Raw genomic sequence first — 20,757 nt, forward strand, 5'->3', positions numbered from 1 at the left:
AAGTTGAAGCTGGCTTCACTATGACCAACCCACTTGAATATACCATCTTCTATCTTCCAAGCACTTTCAGTTCAGAAAAGAAAGTGACAAGGAGAAGCAAAGAACATTAGATTAGCAGTCAGTGCTTGGTCTAAAATAGGTGTTCAATTAAAACACACACACACACATTAAAAAAAAAAAAAAAGAATACACAGATTCTAGCCCCAGCTCTATCACTATCTAAGAGAACTTGGGCACCTCCCTTCATCACTTTGGGCCCATTTCTTCATCTGTTAAAAACGCCAGTCCACTGATATCAAGTTACCATGACGGGACGTTCACTTGAGAATTATCACCCTTGCTGGGCAACTGAGTCACCTATGACTTGGGAGGTTCCAAAACTATCAATGCCCAGACTCCATCTCTAGAGATCAGGTTTCAGTTGGTCTGGAGATGGGGGCCCATGCATTTATGTTTGGAAGCTCCCATGATGATTCTAATGTGCAACCAGAACTGGGAATAGCTGCCCAGAAGAAAGCTTTCTAGCATCTTCTTCCTCCCTGTGGGGGAAAGACTAATTAATCTGCTTAGATGGCCGAAGTCTGAAGATAATTGTTCTAACTTTCTCTATTGGGCAGCACTACAAGGTTTATGATTTGACCTGACTTCCTTTGGATCTGTGGTGTGTTCTGGTCAGCCCTGTGGCATGCCACCCAGGGGCAGAAAGCCACTGCAGGGAAGTCTGTGATTTTGGTTGGTTACATTCAGTTACATTCAGTTGGTTACATTCAGTTGGTTTACATTCAGTTTAAAGAACATAAGAAGCTCCATTCTGATATGACAAAGCTGATATTTAGATCCCTTTCTCAAGTCTATGTCAATTTATTAATTTTAAACTCAGAAGAGGGAAAACATACCAACAAACTTTACCAAATCCAGTCCTACCTCATGGGTCATGAGGATTAAATAAAGTAGGTTCTGGAATGTGCTTTATAAACAGTAACAACAAGCTACCCAGATGTTTACTCTTCTCTACAGTTTCCTACCAGGTCTAAAATTCTGAATACTCTGAGAGGTGGCACAGACAGTATCACTTTGATGCTGGTTGGCAACTTACAATGCAGTACTAACGCTGTTACCGATTTCCTGCCATAGAATACATTACTAAATAAAGCAAGCACAATGCTATAGTGGATAATAGTGAAGTGGGAATCCAGAGGCTTGGATTCAAGATTCAGACATTTGGAATCCTGGACAAGTCTCTCTGAGCTTAAGTTTTTTCATCTCAAACAAGTGAGTCAATTTCAGACCTTTAAAGTTTCTTCTAGCTCTGACATTCTAGAGAGTGCTGGTAGAATTGCTCATGAAGCTGACAGTGACTGATGTGATGGATAGGACACGTCCAAGTCTCACTATCCCCCGCAATGTTCCGGTTTCCTATTTGGTATCTACAGTTAGATAAGCCATTAAAGAAAATTTTCTTCTGACATTTGTTCTAAGAACATCCACAAAAGGGCAGGTTAGGGTGTTTTATCCTCAAGAAAGGAAAGAGATCAGAGTTCCACCCAGTGTTTTTTCTCTTGTGTCCTTCCATTTCTGCACCTCTCCTCACCAAGAAGCCCTCCTATACACTAGCCAGGGAAGTGGTAAGCTTTTTCCATCTCAGCAAATTCGAAGCATTACCTGTTTTGCAGAGTGTCTTTCCTACCCATTCTGCTTACCTCAAACTCACAACCAACCACAACAATTCTTCCAAATTCTGGAATCTAGAAAAGTGTCGGGTGTTACAGTGTCGCCAAAATAATGGCATTAAAGAACAAGTGCTAAGTGCTATAATATCAGTGTACTCGGTTAGTACTATACTACTCTGTGTTACAACTGTTTGATTTCCGGATTAAACGCAATTAAATACCTGGCCTTCATGAGCAAAATGACCTCCCCAACTGCTTATCTGAGCATGCATCCATAAGTCTGTTAAGACTGTGGAAGCAGAAGGAACTGTGGTAGAAATGGACCTAGTCTAATTCATCTTTCATCCTTTGCATATAGCAAGAGAGTAAATGCTAATACATGCCTAATGTATGCATTCTTGTATTGAAGAAATGGAACAAGTGGATGAGCAGTGGTACAGCAAGTAATCAGGCCCATACCAACATTATAAGGATTTTAGATTTTTTTTAAAGTACAATTCAGTCTAAATACTGTTACTTTTCAGAATACAGACTCAAATTCCAAGAAAGCACTTTTAATAAAATAAGGCACAATGTTTAATAAGGCAAAATTCACACAGAGGGTTAATATAACATCACATTTTCTTGTGTGTCCTGTGGGGAAAAAAAGAGGTATAGAATTGAAGTAGCTTAAATATTTTTTTAGAGCATTTACCATTACAAAGTAATATATAAATTTGATGCACTTAACTATATCTTGTCCTGAAAGAAAGTTTAGTTGAGTCACGTTGCTGAATTACATTTATTGTTATCATTAAGTTTTAAATATCTATATGCTTATATAGATATTCCTAATTCACAAGATTTCAAATACATAAAACTAAGAAATAAGACAATGAAAATGAAAACTAAGAAATAAGACAATGAAATTTAGTAATTTGACTAAAGTAAAAGTTCATATATTTTTAATATCCTTTGTTGATACTTTAAAGTCCCAAACTTTATAAAAACTTAAAATACTGGTAACTTAAAATATTTGTCCCATAATATTTTTGTTTCTCATGAATACAAGTGGGCTAAGAAATGCAACAAACACCAATTACTGGCACACAGGGTTCTCCATGATTGTACTGTTGTAAAGTGATTGTTGAAGCTAATATTCCTTCTCAATAACATATATCACATCAATGTCAACTGTTTAATAAAAGGATTCTCTTAAAACATCAGTTGTAGACATAACAATTAACCGATTTAGTAGTATTTCTGTAGTACCAGCAATAGCATTTTCAATCTTATCCCAGTTTCTTCTAAACACAATTTGGAATAAAAGAATTTTATCCAATTTATTCACAGCCAAAGAAAGCAAGTTCTGGTGAATGCACTTAGTCAACCTAACCATGGCTTTCTGGTCCAATGGTATATAAATAACCTTCATTAAACTCATACATTTTAATATTTACTAGATTGAATACTATACCTTAGGATATATTGAGACCAACAAATCTCAGGAAAAAGTCTAGTAGCACCCAAATCAGTATTACCCTGTGACTGTTCAATGTTTGTTGTTAGTGAACTATTATTTTCTACATCAATTCTTAGCAAATATGGAGCAAGGAATGCTAGAAAAATGGAGATATTTACAAGTAAAATGTTAAAACATAGCCCCTTGCAACCTAGTGTTACAAAGAAATCACTCACAAAATATCCTAGCCCTCACAGCGATAATATCTTTATATCATGCTATTAGTATGAAGTTGGTTGGGAACTGCTGTCATCCCTTAGTGGTAGCAGATAAATTTTCTTTATAATATAAAAAAGAATATACCTTCTCACTGATTTTATTTCAGGGGACTCTGATCCTTATGGCTTGACCTTCTCCGATAGTATGCATGATTGGGATTCCCTCAACAAAAGCCCTAGACTCACAGACATCAGGCCCTGTTTTACGGGAAGGAATCCCTCAGGTCCCTGACAGTCTTTCTCCCTCAAGTCAAATGCAAAGGGTCATTACCCTGTCACAAACAACTTACTAAATGGCAGTTCCCCAAACTTCGGGTCTACAGTGGAGAATTTAAGGCACGCATTTTCTGAGCACAAATGAACACACTGCTGCCTTTAAAAACATCACTATAAGGAAAATATAAAAGTAGATGCTATTAAATTAATCAAATTAATGTTACAAGAGAATAGTGCTTAATACTGAAACAGTGACAGTCAAGTACTTTTCTATAGACGGAATCAGAATATGTCTCACAGATCACGTTGCCTAAAAACATGCACATCAGCCGTGTTAACACCCAGCACAACGTAAAAGCTGACTATTTTGGACTAAATAGGGAGTAATATTTATACTAACATAATAAAATATCTACTTTGGATAAGAAGAGGGGGGTCACTTAAGTAAAAATTAGGTCTTTCTAAATAAATGCGCTTAACTAATTATATACACATTCTATAACTGTTTTGCCTACAAAGGGTCTTATTTAGAGTAACTTCTTGTAAATACTGCTAAAATGCTTTAAAAGATCAAACTTTATTTGCACTAATTATTTGCTTAGTATTTTTTCTTTTTTACATAGTGACAAGGTAAACATTAACCAAGGCTCTACCACAAATCAAAATCCAGGTTAATGAGGTATTACTTTCTGCCTTTGGAAAGAGCAAGCTTGGCTGTAAGAAAATCCTACTTCCTTGCTGGCCCATCATTATGGAGGAATGTGGATAATCTTCCAGTAGCAGAAAAGAAAGAAATTTAGTGATAAAGGTTTTCAGATGGTAAATAGACCACGTGATTTTAAAACAATTCACTATTACTTTAAAGTACTTTCTTGGCTCAGGGATCTCCCTGAGTGTCTGGTGATTCCTCTTTTCCTGCCCTTTGTTACTTTTAAAGATTTCTTTCATTTAATACTCCAGCAATCAGCCTTTTCCTTCTCTTCTTTTGCTTAAATTGATATTTACAATGTTTGGTAGAATTGGTCCGCAGTCTTACACCGCGCTAGTGTGGACTGCCTTTTACTATTTACAATGACATAAAAATTTCTCCAATTTGAGGTACAGTTTACAATGCATCCTTACTTTTACATTTGGTAATTTAAAGTTCCAAATAGTAAGAATTTCAGAATAAGAGACTCCTCTGGCACACATTCAGAAGTAAAATATGAACTAATCCTCAGATCTACCTCTGGTATTCAAATACAAGGAATCCTAAGAACCTTAACCAGCCTGTCCTTAGGTCAGCCAATCCCTGGCACCATGGAAGCAAAATATTGTTATCAGCTAAACTTCTTATTTCCTAAAATCCTAGGACTATTCGAACTGAGTTGGTGACACTGAGGATTGGATTCTAGGAATAAAGATTACTAAGAATGTTCAATGTACCCATTTCCATTACAAATATTAACACTGAAGATCAAGTCCATTCTGAACACATTATTAATGCTGTGGTTAAGTAGTTTTATCCACAGAAGTTCTGGCCACCAAAATTGTCCGATTGGAGCAATATCAAAAACTTACTTCATTATGAAAACTAGTGCAGATTCTCAAGACTCAAAGTTTATTAACTAGTTTAAACACAAACATATGACTCAGCAACTAAAGAGATAAGAATATCATTTTAAATACATAATCAGCTTTATGATTTAGGAGTTGATTATCTGGTTTCTAAATTATCAAGTCCCTTGTATCTCATGTTCTGGCTAATTTCTACAATCACCAGTTATAAAAAAAAAAAAAGGGAAGGCAGAGAAGAGAAACAGGGAAAAATCTTAGAAATTATTAGCAGCTCTGATAAAAGTTTAGGTCAAAGATTTAAAAAAAGAACTGACAACTGAAATGCAGATTTCAGTAAAAGTCACTAAAAAGACAGTTGCACACTAATCTTAGATTTTCAAACGTACAGGTACAACAAACATGTTATTGTATATTACGGTATACATCTGCATATATAGCTAAAGCCAGAAATTGATTCTGGTTGGACCTATTTACACTGTAAAAGATCAATCAGTATGCCTTATTTCTGGGAAGCTGGGAAATACTTAATTGCACTTACTTGCCTACCCATTTATTTTACAAAGACTAACTCTTGGAAGATTACCCAAGCGGGTAAGGGATTAGGAAGTAAACTGAGGCATTTTAGCCAGAAAAATCTGGTCTTATCAGTTTGGGTATTTTACTATGAATACATTATTTTCTATGAAAATATTTTATGTATTGGAATTAATGAAGTCGGGTACAAAACATTTTGGGCTTTTCACTTAGGCACTGCCTAAGTTATCTTCACCGTTCATAATTTTGTATGCAGCATGCTATGGCTCAAACGGAGAGGTAAACAAAGACTTTTCCATTACTTCCATTTTATGATCTAATCACCCATGTACTACTTTGCTAGGCAGCAGAAACATACTAGATTACTTCTATAGACCTAGAAAATTTCTGAAATAAAAAGAAAAAATACTACATTATAACAAGGTGAAGGGATTCACTCTATAGCAGCGTTTCACAACTGCAGTCATGAAACTCCATGATGTTTCATGAATAACATATAATAAACTGAACTATCCTACAATATATTTTCTTCTAAGGTAAAAAATAATACACAAGACAAAAACTTAATATATGTACATTATTATTATTATACAACAATTCGCTTTTAAGAAACGGTGTGCCCCAGTTGTGAATGCCAGGAAGTCAGAAGGGAGATCCTCTGATGTCTAATGCATGTCTGACCTACATATTATTGTATAAGCAATATTTACCAATAAAACATCATTTTATTAAAAAAAAAACAAAAAACAAAAAAACGCCATCATTTTATTATTGGTTATCTAATGACTGCTAGTATGTGTTGTGTATTTTATAATATCAACTTATAATTGCACTATTCAATTTTTATTGCAAATTAGTTAATACAATTTGGTCATTTCTAATAGCAATTAATTTGTGAAACACTTTTCTGCTACACTTTAGGGATGTATTTAACAAATTTCTTATGTTATCAACACGTTACTTTCAAAAAGTATTCCATGGTTAAACTAGTTTTGGAAATTATTCTATTTCACAAAATTGAAAGACTGCTTTAAAGTCTTTACACAACTGATGGCTGCCCACAATTTTATTTGGCTTGCTGTAATGGTTTTCTAGTTTTTCTTTAAAATGTAGAGGAAGTTACAGTTCAGTACACACAGGCAAAGGAGTCAGACATGACTTAAAAATTTTTAAATCATTTTCCCACTCCTTTAATGCAAGATACAAAGAAGCTAAGCTTACATCTCTTTTCCGTCAAAAGAAATCTGACAGATTTTTAAATCGAAAGCTATTACTCTTATGATGAAAAGATTAATCAAGACTGTTGCTTCCCATTTAGTGTAAAAGTGATTTCCTTACAAAGGGATCACTCCATGTTTACACAAAAAATTCAAGTTAAGGTGGCCATGAGCTCTTATGTCAGATATACAGCTGTTTACCTAGTTCTGTTAAAGCATATTTTAAAGTGTTCTGCATAGTATGTCAGGTTATATAGGCTGCTCTGGCATCATTCCTTGAATAAATTTCTAAAATCTTGCTAGGATTAAGGCACTATAACAGTCATTGCTGGATTACAGAAAGGAAACAGCAATCATATAGAACAAAAGAGCAGAACTGAAAGTTTTAAAATCCCACATAAAAGTTATATCCCTTACTTTACCAGTTAGTAGGTCAGAAAGGGTTCGGTCCTATGTAACCATCTGTGAGTTTATCTGAATAGCTCTGTAATCTAGACCCGTGGGCAATACAAGGAGGGACAGCTAACCCTGTTAAGGTATAGTGTTCAGTTTAAACCCAAGGACAACTCTGGTAATAATTACAGCTCTGATCATTTCTTTCTTCATCTCAACCGTCACAAGTGACACCGCTCATAGTTTACTAGAGCACTGCTCTTCAGAATGCTCCATTGTGCTGTGTCATTCATGCATAACTTGAGTGAAAATTGTAAACAATCAGCTAAATTTGAAACCATCATTCAGAGTGAATTATATTCAAAGAATCCAAACACGGAACTGGACTCATTCCTGCTGAATGGGAAGATGAAATACAAAATCTCTTCCATCATCTCCGATGCTTTCATGGACATCCAGGATGAAGATACAGTTTCTAGTGACGGTTCCCTAGTGAATTTCAAAGTCTATTTTCTTTTCTAATCACCTCTGCTCAGTTCTTTTAATGTTCATACCGCCCTGCTTTCTTTTCAACCGAGAAGAACTTTCTGCATTCTGTGTGCAGCAACACTAGCTTCGTCCTCCGAGTCAGATTCGCTCTGCGATGTGGAGCTATGAGAGGCGGAACTGCAAGGGGAAGAACATTCTGGGGAACATAAGTAGTGCATCAGGGGGAGGCGGTACTTCCCACAGAAGTCCACAAATTTAATTTGTCTGACACAGCAGTCAAAGTAGACTCCTGGAGAGAAGAAGGAATTAAATACAAAATAATCATTATAAAGCAAAGAGCCATTTCTTTTTCAACCCCTTTTCCAGCATTCTGAAGAAAAGTCACATACAGTTTTTTTTTCTGTGAATTTTAAGCAGAAGCAATAGTTGCTTCTATAGCTATTTACAGAAATACCAGAAGGTCTTAGGGATGGCAATTTGGCTACAAAGAGAAGGCCAGATAAGATTTATCTCAAAGGGAGCTGGTATTAAAAAGATACTGTTTACTTAGCTTGTTTTCTCTGGATGACTTATTGGACAATGGCTGACGGAGAGATTACAGGATACCTAAAGTGTTCTTCCTCCATCCCCCAAGCTACTCCTTGATACTACCCTACAGTCAAGAAGCTTAACCCTCACCCCCCAAGGGGCACCTGGTGGCTCAGTTGGTTAAGCCACTGCCTTCAGCTCAGGTCATGATCCCAGGAGAGTCTGCGTATCCCTCTCCTTCTGCCCCTCCCCACTGCTTGTGCTCTCATGCTCTCTCTCAAATAAATAAAATATTTTTAAAAACCCCAAAAAACTCCTTTAATAATGATCTTAAAAGATTAGCTATCATACACAAAATTTGCAGAAAAGAGATGACTTTTGGTATTCTTGTTCTTATATATTGGGGAGGGAAAATTAAAAGGAACAAAATACCATCTTACATTTCCACAGGCTCTAAATCTACAGGTTTCATGAATGATTTCACTTGATTCTCACACAACTATATATTTAGGTAGACCGAAACAGTATTCACGTTTTTCGATTCCTAATTTAGTGCTCCTGGGCTGGGGCCCTTCAGCTAAGTAAACTACAGCTGGAGCTGAGAGGAAAGCAGAGGCCCAGGCTTCAGGATAACTGGAACATCTACCATGCTGGGTCCCCTCACCTTTCCGCAGAGCAATCTCAACCTCTATGCTCTAAGATTCCCGGGGCACCAACTACTCTGTGTGCGTCACATAAGGCTCTAAACTAAGATGTGGTTCAAGCAAAGGAGAAACAATGATTTCTATTTCTCTCTTTCCCCCATTAACTTTTTAATTTTCTGATCCTGTAGTCAGTATAATTCATAGTTTAAAAAGGGGATTTCATGATATGTTACGTTGAACAATTTAGGAAAGTATTAAAATGCAATAAACTGGTCAATCAATATTGATAGTAAATCCCCCAAAATGTGTTAGCACCCTAAAAAAAGATGAAAGTAATAAAATGAAGCCTTATAGTGTTACCATGAGCTAAAACAGTACAATACTACCTTGTCATTTCTAGGATCTCAGACTCTACAAAGACAAAAAAATCTCCCCAAATATAAATTTCCTTTTGCTGGGGCACCCAGGTGGCTCAGTTGGTTAAGATTTCAACTGTGGTTATGGCTCAGGTGGTAATCTCTGGGGTTGTGAGATGGAGCCCATGCCCCCCCAACCCGTGCTCAATGGGGAGTCTGCTTGAAGATCCTCTCCCTCTGCCCATCCCCCAACTCACACACTCAAGCCTGTGTGCTCTCTCACTCTCTCCCTCTCAAATAAATAAATAAATCTTTTGAAAAAAATTTACTTTTGTTTAACTCAGTGTTCAATAGCTAATGAGTCTGAGGGGGAAAACATCACTGGTTCAATTTTTGTATAATCTTGATTTTTAAACTAATAATTTTAAAAGTATATTTGTTTCTAAGATAAATAACATATTAGTATACTAAAAAAGTCATTAAAAAAAGCACTTAACAGAGAAAAGAGAATTCTTGTAGAGGTCCATTTTTAGAAAAGGATAGATTCAAAGAACAGATTAGACATAGATGATTATGCCGAAAGGCCTGGTATGAATGCTGTCCCTCACCACTGTTAAAGCCAACTTGGGGGACGCCTGGGTGGCTCAGTTGGCTAAGCATCTGCTTTCAGTTCATTGGGCTCCTTGCTTGGTAAGGAGCCTGCTGCTCCCCCTGCATATGTGAGTGCACACTATCTCTCTAATAAATAATAAATAAATCTTGAAAAAAAAAAGGCCAACTTGGGAAAGGAGAGCTATAGAGAAGAGCTGAAGCACTTCTAAGCTGGCACAGCACAGTACCTTCCATTTCTAAGAGTAAGTGGCCAGAAATGGCCTAGAGGGTCATCTTTTTTAAACCAAGAGTGTCTTATTTTTTAATATTCTTTGAGGAACTGAAATCATTTTCTCTCTTTTAACCTTCAAACAGTTTCAACACACGATGGGACTTCAGGGGAAACCTCGCCTGGCTCTGATCATCATTATGCAGGATTTCCTCAGCACCTACATTTCTCCTACAACGGTAAAAACCTTTCTGTACTCCCATCACATTAGATTTTTAAAAAGCAGTCTTTTATGAGAAAGCCAAAATAAAATGACCTGCTATCAGTCACCAGCTCCCACTCACACTCCAGCACTTCGGGCCTTCATAACCAGGCCTCAAGGTATCTTTTACTGCCCTCTCATGCACTTCCCTAATTGTATATTTGAGCCAAATTATTACTCACCCAATATTGTGCTCCATACTGTTTTGTCTCCAATTCTGCTCTCTCCAACTGAAAAGTTTCCTATCCTCAATCTTACTTACCATTTCAAAATCCAACTCATACTTCAAGAATCAGCTCATTTTTTCCAGATCTAATTAAATGTACTCTCTCCCTCCTTTGATTTCCAATAGTACTTTGAATTCCTGTTTTACTCTGCCTTACAGTCTATCATTTCTTTAATTCTCTCCAAATGCTATAAACACAAGACATTTTTTTAAAAGATTTTATTTATTTGTCAGAGAGAGAGAGAGATAGTCCAAGCAAAAGCAGAGGGAGCAACTGGCAGAGGAAGAAGCAGGCTCCCTGCTAGCGGGAACTTGATCCCGGGACCTTGGGATCATGACCTGAGCCAAAGGCAGACACTCAACTGACCGAGCCACCCAGGTGTCCCTAAATTCAAGAAATTTTGAACCATGGATTTACAAGAATATAAAAGTCCTGGGTATAGTCCAAAATTAGCACATTCAGCCCATTCTCCTACATCCTGAAACAATCTATAAAGGTACCTGATACTCAGAGCAGTGGGTCTACGAAAATGTCCTTCAAATAAATATGAAAGGTGGCTAAACATTTTGGAGACTCTTTTTAAACTGTTAGGACTGTTTATGCTCCCTCTGTGTTTCCTCTTATTTCACCGCCTTACTCTCCTATCTTGTGACAGTTCTAAGACATGATGACACTTCCTGGCCATTTTCGTTCTGTACGAACTGCAAAGTACAAAAAACCAAAACCAAACAAACTAACAAACAACAAAAAAACAAAAACAAAAAAAGAAGGAAGGGAGAAGAGAGAGAAGTGTCTTACTTTTCTGGTAAAAGGGTGAAAGGATGAGGGAAACAGAAAGAGGTTCAATGTCTTTCTCTGAAAGAAGATGACTAATTAAAAACACTTAGATCATCAATATAAAAAATAGCTAAAGGAATGGGAAACACATACACTGAATTAACTTACCTCCACACTTTGGGTTTGGGCAATTGCTGGCTAAACTCAAGTATCTAAGAAGATTCTCAGGAAGATCGTAGGGAGTGTACGAAATATTTCGAATTTTAATGGTCCGTGCAGCTAATTCCAGGAGAGTTGGAGGGTCATAGGTTAAATCTCTAACAAAACGAACAACCAATGGATTTCCTCGCAAACTCAATTCTTCCAAGTGAATAAGGTTGAGGATCTCTCGAGGCAGGTACGTCAGCAAGTTGTTGTGAAGACTGAGGGAACGAAGTGAATGCAACCTACAACGAATACCGTACAAAAATCAACGGCAGCGAGCAAGCTAACTACCAAGAAAGCTAAGCAAAGAACTTGATTTCCCCATGAGGATGAGCAATTAAGGCCAACAGAAGTAAAATAAAAAGGAGCTGAAACTAGACCAGAGTGTAGACTTGTAAATATCATGAGATGACATTTGCCCATGGGATCTTAGAGAATGTAGAATAATAATTAGTATTCTGATGTGCTAGGCTGATATAAATGCTAGATTTAAAGACTTTTTTTAGCATGCTTCACCATTCAGATACCAATAAGAAGAAAGACTTAAAATGCAACAGAAATCAAGATCCTTCACATTATTTCATCAGGATAGGAATGTTTCATATCAAATATAAAATCAGTAAAATTCCATAAAACCTGGGGAAATCTATGCCAAATTACTCTATTTTTGATTAGAGAAAACAGATGAAACAAATATTTTGAGACACAAACCAGGCATTTAAAAGTAATGTTAAAAATAAGCAACTCAACTCACATATCTTTTACTTTGAGAATACCTAATTCTCTTCTACATATAAAACACGTGGAATGAATGCAGGACAAAAATTCTTAAGCAAGGATCTCTGTGTATACTCAGACTGCCTGAGACTACTCACTGTGAAAGCTGAGGAGGCACACTTTGGATTTTGTTGTCACATAATACCAAGTAACTTAGAGAAGGCAGATTTCCTAATTCTGGTGGGATTTCTTTGATGAAGTTTCCTCCGAGATATAAACACTCTAAACTGTAAAAATAAATGAACAAAAACAAAAACGTAAACAAAAATTGGACAAGACATCCCAATGTCTTTATTACAACAAACACATTTCATTTATTCATTCAGCAAATGTTTTACTTAGGATCTGCTATACAGGCTCTAGAGAAATAATGCAATCTTCAGAGAGCTTATATTACAGGTAAGCAGGTAAGACACGCTATTGTTAGACCATAATATAATTAAATACAAAACAAGGCCAAAAGTAAGTATAACGTGATTAAAATACCAAAATAAGCAGAGCAATCCATAAATGATAGAGGAGTTTTAAAAAGTAGAGAAGTAAGAAAAGGACACAGTACTTGGGACTGGGAGAGACTTTGCAAAAGTGTTGTGACTTCAGCTGGACCATGAATTTAGCCCATGCAGATGGGAGGAAAGAAGATACTTCAGGTTGGAGGAGAGGGCTTTTAGAGGACAATGAACACATCTTTTAACACAGAAGAGCAGAGTTCCTGTTGAAGAATCCAGAGAAAAGGCTGAAGGAAAACCGGATTATACGAAGTCTGAATTTTGTGCTGGAAGACACAGATTTGATGGACTTTTAGGCAATGGGAAAACCACTAACCTTTTTCTGAAAAGAATGGAAAAACGTGGCTGAACTCTGTATCTCTTCTTTGTTCTTACAATTGCAAAAGCATTCTTTAGGAGCTATCTAAATAAATTGTGTAAGACTGACGACTAGCATGAAATTAAAGTTCTAAATAGTTACCTTATTTTCCATCAAGTTAAGAACATTTTAGACATAGCATACATTGCACCAAAACGTACTGCTACTTTTTGTGGTGTTGACTGTAGAAAGGCTTTCTCCAAAAGATTTTTGCAGGGAGTGGCAGAATCAGTTCTTACAAATATATAAATATAATTAAAATGTATACATACAGATCTTTTCATTACTATGTTACTTTTGTCTCCCTATTAAATCTGCTAACTCAGTGGGCACTAGCATTCTTTTAAGACACCTCTGAATGTGGGGGAAAAAATAGCCTACTAAACTATTACCCAAACTTTCAGGGTAAGAATTACCTGGGATACTTTTAAAGTACAAATTCCTGGCTCCATCCAGATTCACTAAATCAGAGTTCCAGGGGAAGATTTTAGTATCTAAGGTTAAAAGATAGAGTAAGATTAGGGGCGCCTGGGTGGCACAGCGGTTAAGTGTCTGCCTTCGGCTCAGGGCGTGATCCCGGCGTTCTGGGATCGAGCCCCACATCAGGCTCCTCCGCTATGAGCCTGCTTCTTCCTCTCCCACTCCCCCTGCTTGTGTTCCCTCTCTCGCTGGCTGTCTCTATCTCTGTCAAATAAATAAATAAAATCTTTTTTTAAAAAAAAAGATAGAGTAAGATTAAAAGGTAAAAGCCAAGTTACTCTGCAGGGCTACAGCTAATTACAAATCCACAACTGGCAAATTAAGAGTACTTCTTACCACATAACCCTGCCAACACTTATTCTTATCATTTGCTTTAATTTTTTTTTAAACTATTTGGTGAAAACTGGTATGATTCTGTTCTTTTTAATTTGCTGTTCTCTAGTTATTAGTGAATTTAGCATCTTTGTATATGTTGTTGGCCATTTGAGTATCTTTAGAGAATTGCCTGCTCCTATACTTTACCCATTTTTCTCACAGGTTTTATGGCTTTCTCTTATTAATTTGTTGGGAGCTTTGTTGTTAAATATATGTTCTGCATAACCTTGTTCCTCTGTGGCCCAGAGCATGGTCTATTTTTGTTCACATTTTGCATGTGTAAAATGAATGTGGCGCTGCAGGTATTGAACTTATTAACTGTGCAATTCAAAATTTTTAAAGCATCTCTTTATTATTTTGCCTTCTTGCTCCGGTGGTTAGTCTTCTACCAGATCCACAGTTTTCCTTCTTCCCTTTATAATTACCAAGTTTTGCTCTTTCCCCTGAAAATACAGAGGGTATAATGCAAATAAATCCTTGCTGAACTGTTCCTTAACTCACACGAAGCATTTCTCTCTTTTCCTTTTAATCCATTTGCCTTAAAAACCTATCTTTTAATTATCAATATTGCCTTTTGGTTTTATTTTTGTTCGTATTTATTTCATTTAAACCGCCATTCACCAGTATAAGAACTTCATCAGTTACTTATTCTTGTTATAACCCAGTTTCTTCCTCTTCAAAATGGAATAATATTATACATCAAATAAAATGCCTAGTTAACAAATATGAACTAGGCATCTACCATGTGCCAGGCACCATTCCAGGGAACACGTATAAATAAGACCAAGTTCTTGACCTTACAATCTAGTGAGACAGACAGTAAATCAGTGAATGTGTATGAATTATGTCTGATAGCTTTAAGTGTTACCTCCCTAAAAAGGGAGGCAATCAGATGGTTATGGAAGTGAAATTGTAGACAGGGTGGTTAGGAAAGGCTTCTTTTAGATGACATGTGAACAGAGATCTGAATGAAACGAATGAGTACAAATTCTTAAGGTAGAAAATGCTTGGTGTGTTGCCAGTTGTGGGTACATCAGGGTAGTAGAGGTGGGAGAGTGGTGGTCAGAGAGGTAGCATGGAGGGCCAGATCACAGAGGGCCTTTTGGGCCTCAGTAAGGATTTTGAACTTTATCCTAAGTAGGAAGGGTTTTGAACAAAGTTGTGTAACTTGATTTACACTTTAGAAAGATGACTGTGCATACTGTGTGGAAAGTAGCTTGGCATGTGGTGGGGAAAGGAGGTACAATGGGAGGAGTGGAAGTAGGATGACCAGACTGGAGCCTAATGCAGGAGTGCAGACGTGAAATGGTAGAGATTTGCTTGGTACATCTTTCTCTAACCCATTACTTTTAACTTATTGGGGTATTTCTATTTTAAATATAACTCTTATAAGCAGTATGCAACTTGATTTTGATAAGTTTCGACTTGCATCTATTACCACAGTATATCTAAATATCTTTTTTCTCTTCTGTTCTTTTGTTGTGTTTCATTCAAGTTTCCTTTCTTCCCATTCCCCCTCTACTATTTTGAACTGTATGTGCTATTTCTATCTTGCTAGTAGTTACCCCTTCAATTTCCTTTGCTCTCCCTCTTACTCCCAAACACACATCCATGCTCATTTCTCTTCTTCTCTTCATATCATACAGAATTAGCTCTACCTTGATTTGAAAATAAATTTAAATTTATTTCCAATTAATAATTATTCAGATTCGTCAATATGTTTTACCAGTTTCTTTGTTCACCATTGTTCAGTGCTTTGGGGTATACACAGACAGAAAGGATGCCAAACCTTAGCAGTTACTGTGACTTTATCAGAGAAGTGTCTGATGCTCTAAAATATAACTAAGCCCACTATTTCAGAGTCATATAAATTCTCTGCACATATCATTAATCAGAGTACACAACCAGCACATTAAATTTATACTTTCAGACCTACTTCTCACTTTGAAACTCAAATAATTTCCCAAGTTCTAGGGACTTGAAGTCTTTCAATTATTCAGGTGAATTAAATTTCTAAAACACACTCTACTGTTCCCAAAAATGCTTTTGAAAGAAGAAAAGAAACTACTGTTGAATTTTAAGCAAAACTGTAGTGTTTTAAAGTTTTTGTGATGTGTTTTTGTCAACATTGCACTTCTGTTCATTGGCTTGGAACAATTCTATTTTTTAGCATTTGACGAATATTGAAACAGAAAACTAATTCACAGAAGTTATAGAATTCTTCCTTTCCTTTCTGTTTAGCATTAACACACCAACCTTAAATTTGCTTCTTGGAAAGTATCTTGAGTCTCCAATCCTTAGGGACACTGAAGTGGGTGCCTTTTCTCTATCAAGGGCCAGTGACCCACTGAAAAAATAGACAAGGCCCTTACTGCCAATAACTTTAACCACACGTATAAGTAGAAAATGTTTTGCTCCTCCACTCAAATAAAAATGACATTAAGAGGGGAGCCTAGGTGGCTGAGTCGGTTAAGTGTCTGCCTTCGGCTTAGGTCATGATCTCGGGGTCCTGGGATCGAGCCCCGCATCAGGCTCCTTGCTCAGTGGGGAGCCTGCTTCTCCCTTTCCTTCTGCCTGTCACTCCCCCTGCTTATGCTCTCTCTTGCTTGCTCTCTCTCTCTGTCAAATAAATAAATCTTTAAAAAAATGACATTAAGAATAACAAAAATATAAATTCGTTCTACATTATGGTTGGTTAAAGGGAGATGGAATTAGAGTGAGACAGCTTCGTACAAGAAGGCAGGAAACAGGAAGAGAAACACAGAAAGATAAGAACCATACATCTGTGGACAAAGAAAGTAGTTTTCTTGAGGTAGCATCCCCATATCGAATCATTTTCAAATACTATCACTCACCACAAGCTTTTAAAGTACATGAACCACATGAATCTTACTGTCACTATCTGGCTTCAAGCAAGTGACTGATACTAAATCTCAGTGTCCTCATCTGTTAAAAAAAAAGGGGGGGGGTGAATTAGGCCATTGCCCAGGTTGTTTCTACTTCTAAGATTTTATTTCTAGACAACTCTTTTAGTCTGTACTCAACTAGAATTTAAATTTGGAGTATGGCCTAAACCTTTACTGATTCTTATCAGTAAAGAGAAGTGGAGCATAAAACTGAAAAACGCAAACACTGATAAAAAAAGATCCCACACAAAATTGGAGCCAAAGGTACAATGACCAAAAAGCATTGTTTATTAGCTAGAAAATCAGTCAACCAGGTAAACAGCTTTGACCAATCCTCCTGATCACATATGCAACAGAAGTCAGAAGAATTAGGTTCCAGCCCTATTCTGTCACAGTGGAAAATTCTTGGTTTGGACTCACAGATCCCAGAGATCAAGTCCAGTTTCACCACTCATTGGCTTTGGGCTCTTATAACTTAACCTCTCAAAGCCTCAGTTTCTTCCTCTCATCTCACAGAGGCATTGTGAGAACTAAAAAGGACACTGAGAGCTTCTACAACAGGGCCTACAACACTGTAAGTACTCAATAAATAGGATTTTTGCCTACCTTTTCCCCCAGGTGATGGAAATAATTGCTTTAGGTTTTTCTTAGTATATTAAGAAGATTCAAATAAGAAGGTTGGAATTATGTAACTCAAAATTAGGAGGAAACAAGGTCTCTTCCCAACTTTTCTATTTCTTAATATCTCTCCTAGCATCACCCAGGTGTAAGCGACCATCATCTCTCATTCTACGAGAATGACCTCCTTCTAACCAGCCCTTAAAATCTCTTCTCATCTCTCCACCCTCTCCCCACTCCACTGCTGCACAGCAACAAGACGGATGTGCTTAAATCTCTCCTGTGTGTACTTAGAATAAAATCCAAACTTTACCACGGCCTTCAAGATACAACACGGCCTGGGATTGGTCCAAGTTTCTATTTGCCAACTTTCACTCGTGGCCACTTTCTCACTGTTAGTACAATGTCCTTCTTTCAAAATGTTGGCCTTCAGTCCCTCTTGCCTCTGGCTTTTACTTGCACTGTTCCTTTTACCTAGACTGATCCCACTCCACCCTCTCCTACTTAATTCTTATTCTTCTTTCAAAATTCTCAATTCTCTATTCTCAATTCGAATGTTTCTTGTTCAAGGACCATACTAAGTCAGGGCCCTCTGTTATTTCAAAGCACTCTATTTGTCTTCATAGAACTTATAAAAACTGTAATTAAAAAATGAGGTTTATAATTAGTTGTTTAATGTCTCCTATTAGTATGTTAACTCCATGAGAACAGGACCATGTTCACCACTGTATTCCCAGTACCTAGGACAGTGCCTGACACATGGTAAGTACTTCATAAATATCTGTCGGAGTCAATGGACATCTTGCCCAAATGCCTTATTTTGCAGATTAGGAAGCAGTGGTCAGGATATGTTAAGTGACCTGCCTAAGGCTGGGACACAAAGAGTTCATATTCTCAGGCCAACGTTCTTTTCACTATACTTACCTCTTTCTAGCTCTAATATTCTGTTATCTCAGGAAACTCAATAAAGGATATGAAAATATTTTACAGATGACAAACATTTTGTTTTTTTCAGTTTGGACAATACAATTGCTCTTGCTCTATTTCTCACACCCCTGCAGAGCACTTTTAGGAAACTTTTGCCATCCTGCTTCTCTGATTCCTCCTTCCATTTAATTCAACATGTATTTACTGAATAATCTAGTGGGTGAGGCAGCCTCTGAACAAGGAATTATAATCAACAAGGTAAATGCAATGGCAGGATGAATGAGGTACACAGGAAGTCCAGTTCAGTCAATAATTGTCCAGGAACCAGTGAAGGAAGAAAACAGACAACCCTGGATATGGGTTCTGAAGGATGAATAGGAGTTTGCCAGGTGCAGGCAACATTCCAGGCAAAGGGAACTGCACAGGTACAGAGGCCCTGCATCCACTCACCACATATTTAGTAAGTGCCCATAAGGTGCTAGTAAACTGCATGGCTCACTGAATTTCACGAACAGCGCTAGCACTGCTACAGAGAAAGGATAGCAGGAAATGGAGTGGAAAGCAAGGATTTGGTCAGAGTATCTTGTTTGTTATGCTAAAAGGCATGGAAAACCACCACAGACGTCAGAGGAAGGAAGTGATCACCTCAGGTAGTTGTCTGAGTACCTAACTCAGTTGGGATCCCCCCACCCCACCCCAAGGAAAAAAAAGCCTGCCTCGAAAATCTGCTTAGGGCAAACACAATTCCAAACGCTGTCACACACGCGATCTTACTGCATCTTCACTTACAACTCGCTGAGATGGCCGGGCAGTAATCACTGCCAAAGAGTTAAAGAGCGAGCCGGGAAGCAGACGGATGGTTACGTGACAAATGACCGGCGCCAAGACCAGGCCTAGCGCTCCGGGGCTGCAGGACACCGCCCCAGGCTTCCCTACCCTGGGGCAGGGCCCCGCTCACCTCTGCAAGTTCTCGATCTCGGCCGGGATGCTCTGCAGCTGGTTGCCACCCAGGCTGAGGGTCTGCAGCGCGCGGAGCTCCAGCAACGACGCGGGCACCTCCTGGAAGCAGTTCCCGCTGAGGTTGAGCACCTGGAGGCTGCGGCAGAGCGGCGACTGGGCCAGGCCCTTGGGCAGCGCGCCGGGCCCGCCGAGCCGGTTGTTCTTGGCCAGCAGCGTGCGCAGGCCGCTCAGCGCCAGCAGCTCCGGCCCGAGCGCGGTCAACGCGTTGCCGCTCACGTCCAACAGCTGGAGGTGCGGGAAGCCGCTGCCCAGCGCCCGCGGCAGCGACACCAGACGGTTATGAGGCAGTAGCAGCCGGAGCAGCGCCTCACGGGCGCCGCGCCGCTCCTCGCTCCGCACCTCCAGCTCCAACTCCAAAGTCTCCGGGGACACATTAAGGCGGGACAAGTTCAGTTCGGCCTCCCCCGCCGTGGCCACCGCCGCTCCGGCCTCCTCCATCCCCGCCGCGGCGGGGCGCGTGGCCCCGGAACCGAAGGGCGCCGCGCGCGATCCACAGGCCGGGAGCTCCGCGGCGCCCCGGAACCTGAACCGAGGGCGGCGTCGGAAGTGGCGCGGGCGGCCGCTAACCCCGCGCGCCCCAGCCGAGTCACGCGACGCGAGGCGGCGGGGTGCGTGCGCCGCTCGGGGGGGCGGGCTGCGTCTCACGTGGCGCGCGGCGCGGAGAAGGGGTGCGGACGGGGGTAGAGGCCGTCCTTTGAACCCCGGAGGGTTTGAACAGCACTGGTTTACAGTCCCTGGAGTCTGGCTGACCTGTCCCCAGAGTGCAGGACTGCCTCGGTAAACAGCCCGAGGACTCTGCTTCTCTGGCCTTGAAGGTTTGCGCGTCATGGTGCACCGCCCCCTTGGTTCCCAGTTTAGGAGTGGGACCCCTACTATGCGGCATTCAGTGAGAACACAAGAATTTAGTGGTGAGTCAGCTTCATTACAGCAAGCCCCAGGAATTTAAAGGCGCAGGATTAACCACACCGACTTCAAAGTGCAAAGACAGCTGGACTAGAAATCAGAACCCCTGGATCCTACCTCGGGTTCTGCTATTAAATAAGCCTTGTGTCCTAGGACAAGGAATTTGATTTCAGTTTCTCCATCCGCAGGGTATGGTTAATACTTGCCCTGTTTGCCCTGCAGGATTAATTTCTTTTTGAAACACGATAAAAGTAAGGTATATCAAGTAAGG

At 39.0% G+C, this 20,757-nt stretch overlaps 1 protein-coding gene across 1 annotated transcript; it reads right to left on the reverse strand.

The window, feature by feature from the left end:
• Nucleotides 1-2,219: 2,219 nt before the first annotated feature.
• LRRC58 (leucine rich repeat containing 58) lies at nucleotides 2,220-20,098 on the reverse strand. Its single transcript, XM_008708257.2, has 4 exons — nucleotides 19,522-20,098; nucleotides 12,489-12,617; nucleotides 11,578-11,855; nucleotides 2,220-8,084 (listed from the first exon to the last, which is right to left on the reverse strand). The coding sequence occupies exons 1-4, from the start codon at nucleotides 20,019-20,021 to the stop codon at nucleotides 7,876-7,878; spliced, it is 1,116 nt and encodes a 371-aa protein (XP_008706479.2). The 5' UTR covers nucleotides 20,022-20,098; the 3' UTR covers nucleotides 2,220-7,875.
• Nucleotides 20,099-20,757: the final 659 nt, after the last annotated feature.

The sequence above is a fragment of the Ursus maritimus genome, unplaced genomic scaffold, assembly GCF_017311325.1.
Source record: "Ursus maritimus isolate PB19 unplaced genomic scaffold, ASM1731132v1 scaffold_4, whole genome shotgun sequence".
Taxonomy (NCBI): Eukaryota; Metazoa; Chordata; class Mammalia; order Carnivora; family Ursidae; genus Ursus; species Ursus maritimus.

What these genes read in the sequence shown, in the direction of transcription:
- LRRC58 (XM_008708257.2), bottom strand. Translation starts at nt 20,021, where the DNA reads ATGGAGGAGGCCGGAGCGGCGGTGGCCACGGCGGGGGAGGCCGAACTG. An exon ending in GAGATCGAGAACTTGCAGAG is followed by an intron (nt 12,618 to 19,521) that starts GTGAGCGGGGCC and finishes TTATTTTTACAG; the next exon opens with TTTAGAGTGTTTATATCTCG. An exon ending in CCCAAACCCAAAGTGTGGAG is followed by an intron (nt 8,085 to 11,577) that starts GTAAGTTAATTC and finishes TCTTCTCTCCAG; the next exon opens with GAGTCTACTTTGACTGCTGT.